Raw genomic sequence first — 20,431 nt, 5'->3', positions numbered from 1 at the left:
TGTCTGAGCTTTTGTGTTCAAGGCTGGTGCTCTATCACCTGAGCCAGCGTCACTTCTGGCTTTTTGGTAGTTCATTGGAGAGAAGAGTCTCACAGACTTTCCTGCCTGGATTGGCTTTGAACCATGATCCTCAGATCTCAGCTTCCTGAGTAGCTGGGACTATAGGCGTGCACTACGGTTTTATATGATTTTTTTTGCTTGTTTTTTTTTTAGTAGTGCTCTTGCCTGGCTTTGCTTGGTGTAAGACAAGTAAATATTTGTGAACTGAACTAAATTATGTTCTAATTCTGACTTGGCTGTCTCCAGGGCTAAAGCTGAGCACACAGTCACCTGTCATTTATCAAGGGGTCACGTGATGTGGGGCCATCTTGTCACCGTGTGAATGCTGCAGGGCGAATGCTACACAAACCCCAACCCCAACCACGTCACTAAGTGACGTGACCATATGTGGTCACCTCAGTGGCCGGCAGTCATGGGATGAGCCCATCCATGAAAGGCTGTAGTGTTTGCGTAGAAAGTTTCTACATCCTGCCACCTTACATTTTTTGTGAGTGTGCACTGGCTTGAACTCAGGGCCTTGCACTTTTGCTCAGCCGGGGCCTCCACCACTTGATCTATGCCTCTAGCCCAGCTTTTTGCTGGCTAATTGGAGCTGTGAGTCTCAAGCACTTTCCTGCCTGGGGCTTGCTTGGCTTTGAACCTCAGTTCCTCAGATCTCAGCTTCCTGAGTAGTTAGGATGGCAGATGTGAGCCTCCAAGCTAACAAGAACGGATGTTTGCTTTCTTGCTTCTGTGGGAGTTGAGGTGATGTCAGCTTTGGTAGCAGAGCCAGGCTTGTGACAAACGCAGGGATGAATCCCACAGGAGGAGCTGGGTGTGGCCCGTCTCTCCAGCCCTGGCAGCTGGGCACCTCCTGCCTTCCAGGGGAGCCTGCCACCCCTTCCGTGTGCTCCTCGGAATCACGGCCTGACTTTCTCCCCACTTTCTCTCTGCAGCAGAGCACAGTGCAGTAGCTCACGCCTGTAATCCTGGCTACACGGGAGGCAGAGATTGGGGGGGGGGGGCGTGGATTGAAGTTTGAGGCCAGCCCAAGCAGAAAAATTAGCCAGACACCCCAGCCCCACTTGGATCAACAAGCCAGATTTCATATGTAGTTCATGCTAGCCATACAAGAGGCAGAGGGAGGAGGACCTCACTCTGAGTCTGCCCCCCAGGGGCAAAAAGGTGAGACTCTACCTAAAAAGGAACTACAGCAAAAAGGATTGGAATGTGGCTCAAATGATGGAGCACCCGCTTAAGCAAGAATACATCCGGGAGTTCAAACCTTAGTCCTGCAAGGCCGGGTGGGAGTCAGCTAGGTGCTGTGGCACACACCTGTAATCCCAGCTAGGTGGAGGCAGAGGAAAGAGGAGGATGGCAAGCCAAGGTCGCATCCAGGCAAAAGCCTGAGACCCTATCTGGGAAAAACAAACAAAAACATCACAGACGGCTGAGGCCACCAGGCTGGAGGCCGGGAGCCGCAGCCCTGCCCCTGACGGTGACTGACGGATGGCAAGGCCGGGTGGTCGCCAGCACCCGCCCCCCCCGCCCCCGCCCAGCCTCGCTGGACCGGTTCTGTGGGGCGGTGGTGGTTGGTGACCTGGTTGGCCAGCGGCCAGTCTCCTGGCTGGCTTTTCCAATCCCAGCTCTCCGACTGACTCCTGGCATTGTTGACTGACCCCAAATCCTTCCAACAAAGTCTCTCTTGTCCCCGAGGTGGCTTCGGTGGCCTGGAACTTTGAGCATCCAGGCCCTTCCCATGGGGCCACCTGTCCCCTCACCTGTGTGGCTCAGGCACGTCACCTCCTCCCGGATGTCCTCGGGGACTTCCCAGCGCAGGGCTCCGGCAGCCCCTCACCACCCAGATGTTGGGCCAGGAAGGGGACAGTGACCAGCATGCTGTTCCCAGGAGGGGCACTGAGAGGACCGCACAGGAGGGCACATTTAATCCCTTGGGGATGGGTGACAAGGGGGCGGCAGTCCCCCAGCCTGGTGGAGGCTTTGGTGAGAAGGAAGGAGGGGAGGGAGGGAGGGAGAACGAGGGAGGCTGCTATCCCTATGTGAGAGTCTGGGGGGAGGTGGGGGCTCTGGAGTTGTTGGGGGTGACTTCTGGCCTAGGCCTGGAGGACCCCATCCTTTCCCATAGCAAAACTGCCCCCCCCACGGTTGCTGCTTGTGGCTTCACAAACCCTGCCCACTCCTCCAGCTGGGGTCCACGCATGTCTGTCTGTCTGTCTGCTTGTACAGCTATGAGGCTGTGGAGCCCAGGGCAGCTCCACTCTGCCACCAGCCCAGGGAAATTGGAGAGAGGAGGCGGGGACTCACCTGACCTCCAGGCCTGGGGGCAGGCGGGTGGGTCACCCCCCTCCAGGGCCAGCTGGAAGGGTAACTCTCTCCCTCAGGAGCTTCTGCAAGGAGAACTGGGGAGCTGTGGATCTCCTGGGACTCAGTGTTACACACACACACACACACACACACACACACACACCTGACCCCTGACCCTCCCCAAGGCACCAGACCCTGGCCCGTCAGAAGCCCTCTAGGTACTTACTCCAAGGCCCCCTCCCTGGTCTGGGGGCTGGGGAAGAGGAGCCTGGAGTTTGGGAAGGACCAGAGGGGCCTGGAAGGGAGAGAGTGAAGACATGTCTCAGGGGAGCTGGGTGCAGTGGCTTGTACCGCCACCGCCACCCCTGCCACTGAGGAGGCAGAGACTGAGAGGATCGCAGAATGGGAGGCCAGCCTGGAAACAAAAGTTAGCTAGAGGGCTGGGGATATAGCCTAGCGGCAAGAGTGCCTGCCTCGGATACACGAGGCCCTAGGTTCGATTCCCCAGCACCACATATACAGAAAACGGCCAGAAGCGGCGCTGTGGCTCAAGTGGCAGAGTGCTAGCCTTGAGCGGGAAGAAGCCAGGGACAGTGCTCAGGCCCTGAGTCCAAGGCCCAGGACTGGCAAAAAAAAAAAAAAAAAAGTTAGCTAGACTGCCATCTCAACAAACAGGTCAAGCCTGGTGGTCGCCCACTATAATCTCTGCTATCGGAGATTATAGTTCTGGGCTGATTCAAGGGCAAAAAATATGAGATCTTATTCAAAGAGTATTGACAGGGGCCTGGGAATGTGGCCTAGTGGTAGAGTACTTGCCTCATATACATGAGGCCCTAGGTTCGATTCCTCAGCACCACATCTATAGAAAAAGCCGGAAATGGTGTTGTGGCTCAAGTGGTAGAGTGCTATGCCTTGAGCAAAAAGAAGCCAGGGACAGTGCTCAGGCCCTGAGTTCAATCCCCAGGACTGTCCACAATATATATACATACAGCAGGCAGGTACCCAGTGGCTCACGCCTATAACCCTAGCTACTTAAGAAGGCCCAGGCCTGGAGCACTGAGACTTGAAGCCCGCCTCAGCGGGAAAGTCCACAAGACCCCCATCTTCAATTAACCAGCAAAAAACAGGGACTGGAGGCTGGACATCACCATCTGGGTGGTGTGAGGCCCCATTCAAATGGAGGGGAGGGGAAGGAGGAGAGGGAGGAGGAGGGGGAAGAAGAAGAAAGAGGAGGGAGGAGGAGGAGGATAAGAAGTAAGTAATAATAACAATAATAATAGTAAATGTCCCAGAATGCTGCTGGCTGGCAACTGGGTGCTTGCGCGGCAGAGTCCTGCCCCATTCAGTGCTGTTTTTCCCCTCACTCCTCTGCCCGGAAAGGAACGAAGTTCTGACTGAACCCCTGTCTGTGCACCCCCATCGCTCTGTCCATCCACTGCTTCGTAAACTCTGGGCACACAGCCTCGACTGAGACAGAAGAACACTTCCATCGCGCCGAGCTGACGGTGCACCGAGCACGCGAGCGCTTGGCCCTGAGTCATCAGCTCAGACACAAGGAAATGTCTCAGCTGTTCTGAGTCCTCCGGAGTGATGGGGAAAGTCGGGGTGGCCAGGCACGGGGCGGCGGGGGGTGTGGTTGGAGATGGATGGATCCGGCACAATGGAGTGCAGAGGCTCTGGACAGAGGGCTTGCGATGACCTCTGTGACCGAGAGACGGAGCAAGCCAGCACAGAGGCGCAGGCCTGGGAGCCCAGCACTCGGGAGGCTGGGATCCCGAGGATCAGCCCTCAGGGCCAGGAAAGCCCATGGGACTTTTTTTTTTTTTTTCCCCTTGTTGGTTGTGGGGCTTGAACTCAGGGCCTGGATGCAGTCCCTAAGCTTCTTTTCCTCAAGGCTAGCGCCCTGCCACTTGAGCCACAGTGCTACTTCCGGCCTTTTCTGAGTAGTTTATTGGAGATAAGAATCTCTCGGACTTTTGTGCCCGGGCTGGCTTGAAACCCCCATCCTCAGATCTCAGCCTCCTAAGTAGCTAGGATGACAGGTGTGAATCACCATTGCCTGCGTGAGATTCTCATCTCCAGTTCACCAGTAAAAAAACAGAAGTGGAGGTGTGCCTCAAATGGTAGCGCACCAGCCTTGGGGAGAAAAACTAAGAGACAGCACCTAGATCCTGAGTTCAAGTCCCAGGACTGCTCTTACCCCCCCCCACACCCACCCCCCAGCAGTAAATAAATAGGGCAGGAAGGAGACCCCATCTGAAAAGGGAACTGGGCATGGCTGGCTGTGTACCTGCCTGCAGGACCCATGCCTGCTGCTCCACATTGACCATGCTGGCAGTGCCACGCCCAGGACGGGCTCTGAAGAATGACTTAGGAATAGACAGGGATTGGGGTCACCCCAGGTTTGGGGGGAGGCATGCCAGGCAGGGGGATCCAGGCCGGGAGCAGGTGTGTGCCGAGGCCGGGGTGCCAGGCAGCCTGGCTTTCTCCTGGCCACGGCCGGTCCTCAGGGAGCCCCTGAGTGTCTATAATGTTTCCATTTGCCTCTGGCCGCGATCCGGGGCTGTTTTTAGCTCCGTGCTGGCCCCCCCCCCCGCCCTCTTCCTGCTGGCTCTCTTGTTCCCACTGGTGGAGCAGCCTTCCCGGACTTCCTGAGCTGTTTGTCTCACGTCCTGGCAGTATTGATCTCCCTGTACAGCCAGGGACAGTGGGAGGGCTGACCTCCCTCCCCTCCCCTCCCTGCCCTTCCCCTCCTCATGCCAGCAGGCCAGGGGATGAGGGGGAGCGTGGGGGGCCCAAGGCCATGGTTCCACCCCCAGCTCTGCAGAATAGTATTAAGAGCAATAAAAAATAATAAAATAAAATAACCAGGGATTGCCAGGTGCAGGTGGCTCACACCTGTCATCCCAGCTACTCAAGAGGCTGAGCTCTAAGGATCAAGGTTCGAAGCCAACCCAGGCAGGAAGGGCCCTGAGACTTATCTCTAGTGAGGCACCAGAAAACCGAAGTGGAGCTGTGGTTCAGGTGGTAGAGCGCTAGCCCTGAACAAAAGAGCTCGAGGACAGTGCCCAGGCACCGAGCACAAGCAGTTCAAAGCCACCAGGAAACCATTAGTGGTGCTGTGGCTCAGAGCAGTAGAGCACTAGTCATGAGCACAAAAGCTCAGGGCCAATGCCCAGGCCCCGAGTTCAAGCTCCAGGACGGGCATACCCACACAGTAAGAAAGGACTGGGAAGGTGAGGCTCACGTGGTAGAACTCCTGCTTAGCAGCCTCAAACCCCAAGTTCTGAAATACCCCGAGGCTCCCTTATCTTCGGGGCTGCGTGGCGCTGGCAGGCACGGGCACCTCTCTGAGCTCTTCCCTTCTGGGAAATGGGAGAGGACATTTTTGTCTTTCTAGAGATGTTGACAGGATTCAGGTCGTGTGTGTGTGTGTGTGTGTGTGTGTGTGTGTGTGTGTGTGTGCCAGTCTTGGGACTTGAACTCAGAGCCTGGGCACTATGCGTGAGCTCTATTTGCTCAAGGCTGGCTCTCTACCACTTGAGCCACCGTGCCACTTCCATATTTTTGGGTGAGTCATCAGAGACAAGAGTCTCACAGACTTTCTAGCGCAGGTTGGCTTTGAACTGTGATCCTCAGGTCTCAGCCTTCTGCGTAGCTAGGATGACAGGTGTGAGCCACACACCCACCGGGCCTGGCTATAAAGTCTGCTTTTCATCTACTACTCCCCTCCCCCAGCCAGACCCACATGGGGGCTCATCTACCTGTCTGTTTGTCCAGGAGGAGAAAACACTGCAGAGGCTGCCTGGCCTTGGGGTGAATGTCTGTAATTCTGGCGCTCAGAGGAGGAAGAAAGAGGCAGGAGCCAGGCCAGAGCTGGAGCCCCGGAGCAGGCAAGGCTTCCCCCCCCCCACACTCCCCCCCCATCCCCCCCCCCCCCAGCTTCACCCCTGAACGTCACTCACCACCTCCAGCCAGCCCTCGCTTCTGGGTCTCCTGGGGGGCAGTGGGGAAGGAGAGGGGGACACCTGCCGGAGACAGGAGGGAGGGGCCAGGGTCAGCCATGTTCTTCTAACTACTTCCTGTCAAGACTGAATCTGGGGCTGTTCTCCATCCTGGTACGAGGTAAGCGGGAGATTCAGATAGCAAAGGCCCCAGACCCAGAGTCCTGGGCAGCAAACATCCTGGCTTCTAGCATCCAGCCTCCTCCCTCAGACCCAGGGGTCCAGGTCCAGCCTCCTCCCTCAGACTAAGGCATTCTTGTTAGGGAGGCTCTCACCTGCCCTTGCCCCTCCTCTTCCTCCTCTTCCTTGCCGTCCGGGGCTCCGGTCCCCCTGTGTGCCTCTTCCTGGGCACGGCAGATGTGGCCGTCCTCACTGGGGGAGGCGGCAGGGGCACTCAACCCAGGGCTGGGGACCCAGAGACAGAGCCACCTAAGAGGGCGTGACGGAGGGGGAGATATCGGTGGGAGACTGGACCAGAGTCCGGGGGCCCAGAGGGGACACACAGGGTCCCTCAGAGCCAGGCCTTCGTGTGTGAGGGGGGCCTGCAGGCCCCGACCCCCACGGCGGCCTCGGCGGGCGGGGGGGGGGGGGGCGGTCATGATTCTCTCTAGCACAGTCCTGCGCTCTAGAAGGGGTCAAGACCCAAACACTGAGAGCTCCTGACTCCCGCGGGCCTGGAGCAGCAGGAAGAAACCCCGCCCCAATGATGCCGCTGGGAGAGGAGTGGAGGTGAACTTGGGACACAGACAGTCAGGCCCCCCCCCCCCAAAGCGTCCCCGGCAGACACCTGCTCTCTCTGGGTCTCAGTTTCTCCGTCAGGGGCGTGGGGGGTACCCTGTGAGCTCTCCAGGGTGGGGTGGGGCCAGCCCTCACCTGCCAGGCGGCCAGGCAGCGGCCGCAGAGCATATGCCTGCATGGCTCCAGCCTCACGTCCTTGTCTCTCTCGGCACAGATCTTACAAAGCTCGACGTGGAGTCCATGGCCAGGTAGAGGCGCAGCTGCTCCTGGCAGGGGAGAGAAGGGCAGGGGTGGGGTGAAGTCTCTGTGCCAACCCCAGATTCTCCCCCCCAGACTGCCCCCAAGTCCCAAGTCCAAGGCCTCCTTTATATATTGCCTACTAGCCCGGAGGTTCCTTCTCTGAATTAGATTTAGAAAATTACAGATGTGGGCTGGGAATGTGGCCTAGTGGTAGAGTGTTCACCTTGCAAGCGTGAAGCCCTGGGTTTGATTCCTCTATTGAAAAAGCCAGAAGTGGGCGCTGTGGCTCAAGTGGCAGAGTGCTAGCCTTGAGCAAAAGGAAGCCAGGGACAGAGCCCAGGCCCTGAGTTCAAGCCCTAGGACTGGCAAAAAAGAAAAGAAATTTACAGATGTCCAATGCAGTTGGATTTCCAAGAGACGTCCAAGCATAAGTCTATCCCAAATGGGGCGTGGGACACACTGGTGATTTAAAAGAAAAAAAGTAATTTTGGGTTGGTACATGCCCATAATTTCACCATTCAAGAAGCTAGGGCAGGATGATAGTGAGCTCAAGACTAGCCTGAGCTACACAGTGAGACTTTGTCTCAGGGGGAAAAAAAATGTGACATAGAAGAGGAATTTTTCTCTTCTTTTTTTGTGCCCATCCTGGGGCTTGAACTCAGGGCCTGGGCGCTGTCTCTGAACATCTTTTGCTCAAGGCTAGCACTCTACCACTGGAGCCACAGTGTCACCTCCAGCTTCTTATTCTAATTACAGATAAGAGTCTCACAGACCTTTCTGCCGGGGCTGGCTTGGCACTTCAATCCTCACATCTTGGCTAGGATTACAGGCGTGAGCCGCCAGCGCCTGGCTTTTATGTTTTGTATTGGGGATTGAACTCAGGCCCGTGCCCTGGCAGAGAAGATGCGCTGTCACCAGAGCCACACCCCTCCAGACCTTTAGCTTTCAGTTGACTTTTCAAATAGGGCTGAGCTGATCTCTGATTGGGGTCCTCCTGTCTCCTCCTTCCAAGTAGCTGGGGTCACAGGCATCCACTAGCATACTGGGGCACCCTGTACCTGCAGCTTGTTCACTGGCTTAATTCCCAGGAAGCGGTGGGGGTGGGGAAGGCCTGTAGTTTCCAGTGGGTGACCTGAGTCTCCAGGGAGGCCATGCCTGGGAGTCAGAACCCCAGCTTCTGAAAAGCAAGGCAAAGTGGGCTGTGGTCCGGGCTCACCTCTGACAGGTGGATGTGCTCGTGGGGGTCTGCTCCATACAGCGCCATCAGGTCTGGGTTGTGATTCTTCCCATGGGGTACAGGTAGCTGAGGCCGGGTGAGAGAGGATCACGAAAGTCACCCAGCATCTCCAGCTTCTAGACTAGCAAGGACCATCACCGCCCTCGCATGTCCTCATCCTTTAGGAAAAGAATCGCCCTGAACTCCCCAACCAGTGGAGTTGTGGCTCAAGTAGGGGAGCATCAGCCTTGAATGAAAAAACTAGGAGAGAGAGCACGAGGCCCTGAGGTTAAGCCCTAGCACCAGCATTTAAAAAACATATTACCTGAATTGTGAAGTGATAATCCCTCTGTATAACACCTTAATAATAAAGTTATGTAAAAAGAAAAAAAAGGAAACAGGGTTGAGCACTCTTGACACACACTTGTGATCCTAGCTAGTCAGGAGGAGGCTGAAGTCTACAGGATCAGAGCTTGAGGTTAGCCTGGCCAGAAAATTTGACTCCATAACCAAAATAACCAGAAAAGGCCAAGTACTGTAACCCAGTACCCCAGTACTTCTCCTCCCTCCCCTCAAATAAGTAATTAAGAGAGGAAAGTGTTGGGAGAGAATGCAGACAAAAATTCTAGACAAAAGGTGTGATACTGTCCAAAAGTAAATGTATTCATTACCTGACTTATGTAACTGTAACTCTGTATACCACCTTTATAATAACAATAAAACATTCAATGTATATTGTAGATTTTTTTTGGTTGTTGTTGTTGTTTTGCCAGTCCCAGGGCTTGAACTCAAGGCCTGGGTGCTGTCCCTGAGCCTCTCTGTGCTAAAGGCTAGCATTCTACCACTTGAGCTACGGCACTACTTCTACATTTTTCTGAGTAGTTTATTGGATATAAGAGTCTCACATAGCTGGGCACTGGTGGCTCATTCTTATAATCCTAGCTACTCAGGAGGCTGAGATCTGAGGATCACAGTTCAAAGCCAGCCTGGGTAGGACAGTCTATGAGACTCTTTTTTTGGGGCCAGTCCTAGGCCGTGAACTTAGGGCCTGAGCACTGTACTTGGCTTCTTTTTTGCTCAAGGCTAGCACTCTGCTACTTGAGCCACAGCGCCACTTCTGGCCATTTTCTGTATATGTGGTGCTGAGGAATCGAACCCAGGGCCTCATGTATACGAGGCAAGCACTCTTGCCACTAGGCCATATTCCCAGCCCTGTGAGACTCTTATCTTCAATTAACTACCAGAAAACTGGAAGTGGAGCTGTGGCTCAAGTGGTAGACCGCTAGCCTTGAGCTGAAGAGCTCAGGGACAGCACCAAGGTCCAGAGTTCAAGCCCCATGACCAACAGAGAAAAAAAAAAAGTCTTCCAGGTTTTCCTGCCCAGGTTGGCTTTGAACAAAGATCCTCAGATCTCAGTCTTTTGAGTAGCTAAGTATGAGCCACTGGTGCCTGGCAAAATTCAATGTATATTCTACCAAATTTAAGAAAGGTGAGGCTGGGAATGTGGCCTAGTGGTAGAGTGCTTGTCTCGTATACATGAAGCCCTGGGTTTGATTCCCTAGAACCACATATATAGAAAAAGTCAGAAGTGGCGCTGTGGCTCAAGTGGTAGAGTGCTAACCTTGAGCAAAAAGAAGCCAGGGACAGTGCTCAGGCCCTGAGTTCAAGCCCCTAGGACTGGCAAAAAAAAAAAGTGAGGGAAAGGGTGGGAGGGACTGTCCAAGAAGCATTGTAGTCATAGACTGCTTTGTTGAAAAGCAGCTCCTTTGTACAACTACTAAAGATCTATCTATCTATCTATCTATATTAAGTCAGGGTCTAATACCCTTTCCTCTATGTGACTTCAGAGAACACAGCGTCGACAAACACTGATAATCCAGTTTATCTGTCCACCTGTCTGTCCATCTGTCCATCTGACTTCACACCCAACCGTGTATGGAGCTCGTTGACACGCCAGATGCTTGACTGCCACCTGCTGTCCAGTGTCGGTACTGCAGCCAGAGGCCATCCTGGGCCCCGTTGATTTGGACAGCCCCTTACCAAGTGGATTTTATAGCCGCCCTCTACCTCCCTGATGGGGACTCACAGGCCATCCTTCTGTCCTTCCAGGAGCACCTGGAGCAGGGGTCTGTTGGAGGGGATGTCCTGCAGGATGCCGCCATCCGAGCTCATGTAGCCCATGGCCCATTGTCCCAGGCGCGTGCAGCTAGGCCTGAAGATGTAGCTGGAGGGGCCAGGGAGGGGTGAGGTGATGTACCAGGGGGGGCCAGCCCCCTCCCTGCCCCGCCCACCTCTGGCCAGTCCTCCCCCCACAACGCATCTACCTGCCTGGCTTGTCCCTGCAGGACTGTAAGCGGGTCTGGACCTGTCTTAGGTAAGGAAGGCCTGCAGCCAGGGTGGTTGACAGCTAGGAGTTGCCAGTTCTTCAGCAGCGTGGGCCATGGCTGTGAAGGGCGGGGCCTGGTCACAGGGGGCGGAGCAAGGAAGCTGTCACACCCCTAGGGCTAGCCTTCAGCCCTAGCCTACACCCGTGGTGGGCAGGCTCCGCAATAAACCTTCCACAGGAAAGACCCATGACCCTGACTTTCCCAGACCTAGGGGGCCAGGTCCCAACTTCTGCCCTTAGACCCAGAGATCCAGACCCCAGTCCTCCTCCTTCAGACCCAGCCTCTTGCCTCAGACCCCCCTAGGGGTCCAGGACCAAGATCTCCTCCCTCAGAAATCCAGACCCCAGATCCCATGTCCCTGACCTGGAAGAGCCTGGTGAAGATGTCGAACTCAAAGATGGACACGTGGCTGCTGAACGTGAGGTCCATGGTGGAGCGCAAGGCCTGGGCGGCGGGCCCGGGCTCCACAGGGTGGCAGGTGTCCAGGAGCGACACCATGCACCTGGGCGGGGGAGGGCAGTGGGCTGAGCATGGGCTGCCTGAAGGAGGAAGCCTCCAGGCCCTGCTCCTTCCGGCTCAGGGGTCCCTGGACAGGACAGGGCGGGTTGGAGGTGATCAATCACGGGGCTCCACAGTGGCCTCTCCAGAAGGTGTGTGCGGGGGGCCTTGTTCAGCTGGTGCAGGTGCCCACAGTATTTCCCCCCCACTCGGTGAAGAGTGCGCCCAGCCCCGGGCGCATATGGCTGAGATGAGGGCCAGCTTGGCCAGCTGCTGCCTGCAGGGATGAGCTCTGAGGACCCAGCTGGCCCTTGGTGCTCCCTGTGATATCTCTACCTAGGAATCCCTACAAGGATAACCTCCCCCCCCCCCCGACTCCTGTTTAATATATCAACGAATAGTAAGAGTCCATTCCTAAAGCCAGGTGTCGTGATGCATACCTGTAATCTCAGCACTCAGGAGGCTGGAGGATCTGGAGTTCCAGGCTAGCCTCAACTACACAGAGAGACCCTGTCCCAAAAACAAACAATGGAAGAAAAAAAAAAGAGTCCATCTCAACACCACACCAGTCCTGAGGTGTCTCCACTCTGGCCCTCAGTTTTCCTATCTGTGAAGGAAGTTAGCTTTCTATATAAACATTTCTTTGATCACTGCTTTATTTTTATTTTATTTTATTTTATTTTTTGCCAGTCCTGGGCCTTGGACTCAGGGCCTGAGCACTGTCCCTGGCTTCTTTTTGCTCAAGGCTAGCACTCTGCCACTTGAGCCACAGCGCCACTTCTGCCATTTTCTGTATATGTGGTGCTGGGGAATCGAACCCAGGGCCTCATGTATATGAGGCAGGCACTCTTGCCACTAGGCCATATCCCCAGCCCCGTTCTGGCCATTTTCTATATATGTGGTGCTGAGGAATTGAACCCAGGGCTTCATGTATATGAGGCAAGCACACTTGCCACTAGCCATATTCCCAGCCCGATCACTGCTTTATAATATAGCCAGTACAGTGACTTAAAAATGATAGGCAGGGTAGGCGCTGGTGGCTCACACCTGTAATCCTAGGTATTAGGAGGCTGAGATCTGAGGATCATGGTTCAAAGCCAGCCCAGTCAGGAAAGTCCGAGAGACTATTATCTCCAATTAACTAGGACTGGAAGTGGAGCTGTGGCTCAAAGGGGTAGAACCCTAGCCTTGAGAAAACGAGTTCAACGACAGCACCCAGGTCCCCGAGTTCAAGCTTCACGACGGAACAACAACAAAAAATGACAGGCAGACCCGTGTCCTGGTCTCAGAATGTTCTAAGTGGCTGCTGTTGAGGAAGGGGCGTGGCTCCTGCCTGCAGACTGGGGTGCAGTCCCGCTCTTGGCAGTGGGTGCCCCTGTCTTACGATCCCCTTACCCACGTTTCAGACTTGTACGGTGGCAGGCAAGTCCAAAGTCCTCGGGTCAGCCCTGCTGGTCCCTGACCCCTGTCCAACCGGAGCCCAGGGCTGGGCTGCCCTTCCAGCCCGAAGCCCGGGGTCCCCTCATTCCCAGGATGGTGTATCTAAGGGAGAGTGGGCATCTGGACCCCCACTGTGAAATGACCGCCCCAAAAGGGGCAGGGAGACACTGAGGGTGTGGAGCTCAAAGAAGGAAACAAATAAACAAAAACCTAGCTAGCTCAGGTCTCCCGGCTCCCAGGAAGGAGGCTGGGGGGGTGTGGAAGGTCCAAGGGAGGAGGCCGTGGGTCCCCGGGCGGAGGCCGCGGGGCGCCGGCGCTCACCTGGGCCGCGCGCCCTCCCGGAAGAGCGGGTCTTCGGCCCCGGCCCGCGCCGGCAGCAGCGCCGCCACCTGCCGGCTCTTGGCCTCCAGAATGGCTCCCCCAGCGCCCTCGGGGACGCCGCCCGCCCCGCCGCGCCCCGCTAGGGGAGGAGCTGCGCGACGCGGGGCAGCAGGTCCCGCAGCGAGGGGGGCCCGGAGCCCAGCCGGGGGTCCCCGCATCGCTCTTCCAGACGCTGCAGCAGCCGCATGGCCCGGCCGAGCGCGCGGGACCGCCCGCGCCGCCACCCCCGCGGATCTGCGGCCATGGCCCTCGGGTGTCGGGGACAGAGGACGGCGGGGAAGGGCGTGGGCGCCGTGAGGGCGTGGCCGCGCGGGGGCGTGGCACCACGGCGGGCGTGTCCAATCAGAGGCGGACCTGCGGGCGGGGGCGTGGCAATCTGGACGGGCGAGGCCTCTAGCGAGGGGAGGGCTACTCATTGGTGGGCGTGGCATCATGTGTGGGCGTGGCCGTATGGGCAGGACCACATGGGTGGGCGTGGTCTTCAGAGGGCAAGGGGCTCTCTCGGCAGTGGGTGGGGCGTCAGAGGCGGAGCCTGCGGGAGAAGGGCGGGGCTTGGAGCTGGGGACCAGGGCTCTTCTATAGGTGGGGCTGGGTCTCTGGCTTCCCAGAGGGGTCAGGAAGGGAGGCTTTGTGGGGGGCTTCGGGGCGTCCCCTGGTTGGGTGGTTAGGACTCTGCACACCTGGCGGGAGGGGTCCCTGCTCCTGACCTCCTTTGCTCCCGGAAGCGGGGTTCACGGCACAGAACGACCAATGCATCCCCCTGGCGGGGGACCAGCGGGCAATTGGGCTCGAGGTTTCTGCTTATGTTCTTGTGGTTTTTGTTTTATAGGGTTTGAACTCAGAGCCTTGACCAGCTAGGCAGGTGCTTTGCCACTTGACCACTGCGCCCCGCCTTAAGGAAAAAAAACTTCCCCAAAGACTCCAGGTTTTGTCCCTGGCGGGCTTGAGACCTCGATTCTGATCCTCATTACAATGCCTCCAGCATAGCTGGGATTACAGGTATGCAGCGCCACGCCCGCATAGGCGGGAATCTGGGCACTCAGATTTCCTAAGCAGCCGACCCTTGGGTCCCAAAGGGGTGCAGTGGGAAACCTGGGGCGAGCAGCGGAAACTGAGTTCAAGAACGAGCAGAGCTGGGCAGGGCGAGGCTTCCACTCCAAGTTGCTTAACCAGTAACAGCCACTAGGTCCCGGGCTGTGCACCTGGCTGCTGGCCTCAAGAAACCTCGCCCAGGGGCTGGGAATATGGCCTAGTGGCTAGAGTGCTTGCCTCGTATACATGAGGCCCTAGGTTCGATTCCCCAGCACCACATATACAGAAAATGGCCAGAAGTGGCGCTGTGGCTCAAGTGGCAGAGTGCTAGCCTTGAGCAAAAAGAAGCCAGGGACAGTGCTCAGGCCCTGAGTCCAAGCCACAGGACTGGCCAAAAAAAAAAAAAAAAAAAAAAGAAAGAAACCTCGCCCAGGCCCTGCCCAGGCCGACCATGCCCCGCCCACTCGCGATTTGGCCACACCCCATAGAGCCCCGCCCACATCCGGCCACGCCCCTGGTTCTGATCCCAAATATATGCACATACCTAGAGAGTTGTGAGTCAGACAATGATAGTTTATCTACTCATTTGTACTTGGAGCAGCTGTTGGAACCAGTCACAAATTTGAGCTTGTGCCAGTAAGAGCTATTAATGTTAGGTCCTGTGTGTCATTTTCTATGCACATTTGTTCACTTCATTCATTTATTGTCAGTCCTGGGGCTTGAACTCAGGGCCTGGACACTGTCCCTGGCTTCTTTGTGTTCAAGGCTAGCACTCTACTACTTGAGCCACAGCACCACTTTTGGTTTTTCTGTGTATGTGGTGCTGGGGAATTGAACCTAAGGCTTCATTTGTGCTAAGCCACATTCCCAGCCCTTGGTTTTATTTTTATTCTTATTTATTTATTTATTTATTTATTTATTTATTTTTGCCAGTCCTGGGGCTGTGGTGCTGGGGAACTAAACCCAGGGCCTCATGTACACGAGGCAAGCACTCTTGCCACTAGGCCATATCCCCAGCCCTTATTCTTATTTATTCTTTATTTTTGTGTCCATACTGGGGCTTGAACTCAGGAGCTAGCCGATGTCCTTTAGCTTTATTTATTTTTTTCTCAATGCTAGCCCCCCCTACCACTTGAGCTACACTTCCACTTTCTACTCGCTATTTTCCTGGTTAACTGGAGTAAGAAGTTTCACAGACTTTTCTGCCTGGGTTGGTTTTGTACCACAATACTCAGATCTCAGTTTACTAAACTAAAATGTCTGTCTCAGGGCATTAATACTAGTATAAACTTTTTTTTTTTCCATTTGAGACATGATCTGGTAGGTAGCTCAGGCTAGCCTTGAATTTTCAATTCTCCTAAGTCAGTCCCTCAAATGCTGGGATTACCAGCATGTGCATTACCGTGCCCATTCCCCTGGTAGAGACACTTGAAACAGAAACTTTACAACTTAGCCATTATCCCTGCTCCAAGTGTACACATTAATACCTTTTGCCCAGTTCAGGTTTCATTAATGAATGAATTGTGTGCAACCCCCCAAATGGACCTCAAAACCCATTAATGGGTCACGTTTGGCATCGGAAGAGGCCACCTGAAGAGGCATAATGGGAATATTCCTTTCAGTCTTGTTGGGAATGGAGAGCAGGAAGGAAGTAGGTTTGTCCACCAGATGATGGAATGCATGAATTGTGGTCTTCCCACAGGGCCTCAGGGCAGCAGTGGCGATGAATAGTAAAAGCATGAGTCATAAAGTGTGTTGATGAGTGGGACTGGCCTTGCCTCCCACTTCCACTTACAAATAGGGATTTTGAGGATGTGATTCATTAAGCTTGATAGCTAACGGTGTCCGGACAGAAAATGAACATTTGGCCTGGGCGTGGTGACACACACCTGTAATCCAGCCACTCAGGAGGCAGAGGGCAGGAGGACGGTGAGTTGGAGGCCATCTTGGGCTACAGAGGTACCATACTCACACATATATCTGGAAGGCAGGGCGTCTGGCAGCCATTCAAGGCTAGGACTGGGCAGGAAAAGTTCTTTCCTGCAGCCTCGGGTGAGCTGAGGCCATGATTTAAGGTCTTCAGCCTCCAGCACTGCAGCCAATAAATGTGTGTTGTTTGCAGCTGTCTGGATTGTGGAAATTTGTTCTATCGGACAATACTGATAATGTAGCCATTTGGGCTGTTTGGTATTAGAAACCAAGATATAAGCAGCTTTCATTTATTATCAATGAACTGTCAAAAAGCTGGACGTGGAGTTGTGGTTCAAGTGGTAGAGCACCAGCTTTGAGGAAAAAAGCTCAGGGATAGAGCCCAGGCCTTGATTTCAAGCTCTATGACAGGCGCATTCACTCACTCACACACACACACACACACACACACACACACACACTGATTCTGGTGATGATTGCATAATTCTGGAAACATATGAAGAGGTGAGTTGTACACTTCAGGTAAAACGTGTAGTGTTTGCATTCCATCTCAACCTGTTGTTTTTTTTTTTGTTGTTGTTTGTTTGTTTTTTAATGGAAGCCACAGGCTGGGAATATGGCCTGGTGGTAGAATGCTTGCCTCCTATATGCAAAGCTTTGGGTTTGATTCCTCATCACTGCATATATCGGAAAAGCCAGAAGTGACACTGTGGCTCAAGTGGCAGAGTGCTAGCCTTGAGCAAAGAAAGCCGGGGACAGTGCTCAGGTCCTGAGTTCAAGCACCAGGACTGGCAAAAAGAAAAAAAAAAAAAAAAAAAAAGAAGCCACACTTAAAAAAGAAAAAAGTTCGCCTCCTCAGTTAACCACAAGAGGGCGAGCGGAGCACAGATTTCCGTCCGCGCTTGGGCACTGAGTCTCTAGGCGGACCACGCCCACAGACAAGGCCACGCCTCCACGTCCTGGCCACACCCCAAGGCTCTGGCCACACCCCGTAAATCTTCATTCCACTGAGTTCCAGAAGCAATCCCAGCTCCAACCAGGAATGTATGCAGATTTAGAAACTTAATAAATACAGAGACTTAAAAAATCATCTGGGGGGCTGGGGATATGGCCTAGTGGCAAGAGAGCTTGCCTCGTATACATGAGGCCCTGGGTTCGATTCCCCAGCACCACATATACAGAAAACGGCCAGAAGTGGCGCTGTGGCTCAAGTGGCAGAGTGCTAGCCTTGAGCAAAAAGAAGCCAGGGACAGTGCTCAGGCCCTGAGTCCAAGGCCCAGGGCTGGCCAAAACAAAAAAACATCTGGGGTTGTGTGTTGCTTTTTATTATTATTCACTTAGTTGCTTATTTATTATTTTTAGTCGGTTGTGAACTCAGGGCCTAGTCTCTATCCTTGATCTTCTTTGTGCTCAAGGCTAGTGCTCTACCACATGAGCCACAGCGCCACTTCTGGTTTTTGAGTGGTTAATTGGAGGTAAGAGTCTCACGGGACTTTTCTGACCTGGCTGGCTTTGAACCCCGATCCTCAGATCTCAGCCTCCTGGGTAGCTGGGATTACAGGTGTGAGCCACTGGCACCTGACATTGCTTTGTATTGTGTGTGTGGGGGGGGGGCGTGTGTGTGTGTGTGTGTGTGTGTGTGTGTGTGCCAGTACTTGAACTCAGGGCCTGGGTGTTGTCCCTTAGATTTTCCCGCTCAAGGCTGGTTCTCTACCATGTGAACTGCAGCTCTACTTCTGGCTTTTTGGTGCTACATTGGAGATAAGTGTCTCAGGAACTTTCTTGCCCAAGCTGGCTTTGAACCACGATTCTCAGATCTCAGCCTCCTTAATAGCTAGGATCACGTCTCAGGCTCTTTGTGCGTGTCATGAACTTGACGGTTTTGGAGGTTACAGATTCATTCTTTTTTAGATGTCTCCCTTGATTTGGGTTTGTCTCCTGTTTCCTTATGATTAGATTGTGATGTCAGGAATGTTCTAGAAGGGATGCTATATGCTCCCTCTGCATGGTGACAGGAAGTACCTGATGTGATGAATTTGATTAGTTTGGTTATGGGGAAATCATGAAATCCAGGATCTATAGATTCACCAAGTTCAGTTTCTTCCTGCTTTAGGCCTCAGTTTCCCTTCCTGTCAAACAGGCTGGGCTTACATGAGAGTCTGTAATGTGTTCTGTGCAGGGCTTGTGTTCTTAAAAACACCTATTGGAATGTTGGCCTAATATTTTGTGTGTGTGTGTGCTTGTACCAGGACTTGTACTTGGGCCTCACACTTTTGGTTTTCCTGTTCACAGCTGGTGATCCAATACTTGGGTTATACTTCTAATCTGGCTTTTCTTGGTTAACTAGAGATAGAGTCCCATGAGCTTTCCTTCCTGGGCTGGCTTTGAACTGCAATCCTCTAGTTCTCAACTCCTAAGTAGCCAGGATTACAAGTGTGAGCCATTGGTGTCCACTGTGAGATGCTATCTTAAAAAAAAAATGGTGGCTCATACCACAGGCAGGAGGTTCATGATTTCTACACTAGCTATACTTTAAAAAATAAAACACAGGAGCTGGGAATGTGGCTTAGTGGTAGAGTGCTTGCCTAGCATGGATGAAGCCCTAGGTTCAAGTCCTCAGCACCACATGTATAGAAAAAGCCAGAAGTGGTGCTGTGGCTCAAGTGGTAGAGTGCTAGCCTTGAGCAAAATGAAGCCAGGGGCCATGCTCAGGCCCTGAGGTCAAGTCCCAGGACTGGTAAAAAGAAATAATAATAAAATACAACCTTGTAATTCAACTAATGGGGAGGCAGAATTAGGAGGATGGAGGTCTGAGGCCAGTTGGGACAGAAAACCATGAGGTTGGCAGATTGTACATGGCGTCTCGAAGGGCTGCCCTCTGCCCACTGAGTTTTCCAGGGTGGAATAAGCCAGGGCCACCTTGCAACGGGGGGGGGGGAGGACCCTGAAGGTGTGGCAGCCAGGCGGTTCCAAGGTCCTGAAGTCTGGAGCCCAAGAGGGGATTTCCACGTGGAGAGGACATGGTCCTCTCAAGCAAGCGGAAGGTCAGGGCTGAGCTCAGCCTCAAACCCCAGTTTCTCACACACAGAGGCCCAGCTCCCACAGCCTGCACCACCGCCCAGCCCCCCAGCTCTCCACACCACACAAGGACCGGGGCTGTGTGCAACACCGGCATTCATAGCTTGGGGACTCTTGCCTTTGTGCAAAAGAGGAAACTGAGACACAGGGTAGTGAAGTCACTTTAGTAGGGGTTCTCTGGGGACAGACCCCAGAGCTCTCCTCTTCCTTTTTTTTTTTTTAACCAGTCCTGGGGCTTGAACTCAGGGCCTGAGCACTGTCCCTGGCTTCTTTTTGCTCCAGGCTAGCACTCTACCACGTGAGCCACAGCGCCACTTCTGGCCTTTTCTATATATGTGGTGCTGAGGAGTCAAACCTAGGGCTTCGTGTATACAAGGCTAACAACACTCTTGGCCCTCCTCTTCCTTTTGAAACAGAAATATACTTCATCTGGGTACCAGCTTCCCAGGACAAACTACATTTCCCAGCATGGTTTGTAGCAGGCACCACCACGTGACCCCCAGGTGGGCGGGGCAAACACACCCTAGGCACCACAGACGTGTTTTTTTTTTTTTTTTTTGGCCAGTCCTGGGCCTTGGACTCAGGGCCTGAGCACTGTCCCTGGCTTCTTCCTGCTCAAGGCTAGCACTCTGCCACTTGAGCCACAGCGCCGCTTCTGGCCGTTTTCTGCATATGTGGTGCTGGGGAATCGAACCTAGGGCCTCGTGTATCCGAGGCAGGCACTCTTGCCACTAGGCTATATCCCCAGCCCCACAGACGTGTTTTTATTTCTTCAAGTGCCTGTCCTGGGACTTGAACTGAGGGCTTATGCCCTGTATCTGAGCAGCTTCTTCTTCTTCTTCTTCTTCTTCTTCTTCTTCTTCTTCTTCTTCTTCTTCTTCTTCTTCTTCTTCTTCTTCCTCTTCTTCTCCTTATTCTCTTATTCTGCTCTCTACCATTTTAACCACAGCTCCACTTCTGGCTATTTTGTGGTTCATTGGAGATAAGAGTCTCAGGGACTTTCCTGCCTAGTCTGGCTTTGAACCATGATCCCCAGCTTTCTGAATAGCTGGGATTACAGGCACAAGCTACAGGCACCCAGTTCTTCCGCACCTTCTTTACGAGAGGCCTGACTGAGCCTGGTG

The 20,431-nt window shown here is 54.0% G+C and overlaps 1 protein-coding gene and 1 long non-coding RNA gene across 2 annotated transcripts; both read right to left on the bottom strand.

Moving 5' to 3' along the window:
* Window positions 1-2,620: 2,620 nt before the first annotated feature.
* Window positions 2,621-6,686, bottom strand: LOC125339035. The gene is made up of 3 exons (XR_007208383.1): window positions 6,644-6,686; window positions 6,330-6,392; window positions 2,621-2,659 (listed from the first exon to the last, which is right to left on the bottom strand). It is a non-coding gene; the product is annotated as an uncharacterized LOC125339035 (long non-coding RNA).
* Window positions 6,687-6,737: 51 nt separating this feature from the next.
* Cblc (Cbl proto-oncogene C) lies at window positions 6,738-14,024 on the bottom strand. Its single transcript, XM_048329988.1, is given in 17 exon segments — window positions 6,738-6,797; window positions 7,242-7,336; window positions 7,339-7,372; window positions 8,563-8,636; window positions 8,639-8,649; window positions 10,649-10,786; window positions 10,887-10,952; window positions 10,954-11,006; window positions 11,313-11,451; window positions 11,573-11,610; window positions 11,612-11,656; window positions 11,659-11,696; window positions 11,699-11,724; window positions 13,209-13,353; window positions 13,356-13,644; window positions 13,730-13,800; window positions 13,949-14,024. Coding segments are annotated over 17 exon segments (1,398 nt in total).
* Between the last annotated feature and the right edge of the window lie 6,407 nt (window positions 14,025-20,431).

This window comes from Perognathus longimembris, chromosome 20, assembly GCF_023159225.1.
Source record: "Perognathus longimembris pacificus isolate PPM17 chromosome 20, ASM2315922v1, whole genome shotgun sequence".
Taxonomy (NCBI): domain Eukaryota; kingdom Metazoa; phylum Chordata; class Mammalia; order Rodentia; family Heteromyidae; genus Perognathus; species Perognathus longimembris.
This window is presented reverse-complemented; position numbering and strand designations above follow the sequence as displayed.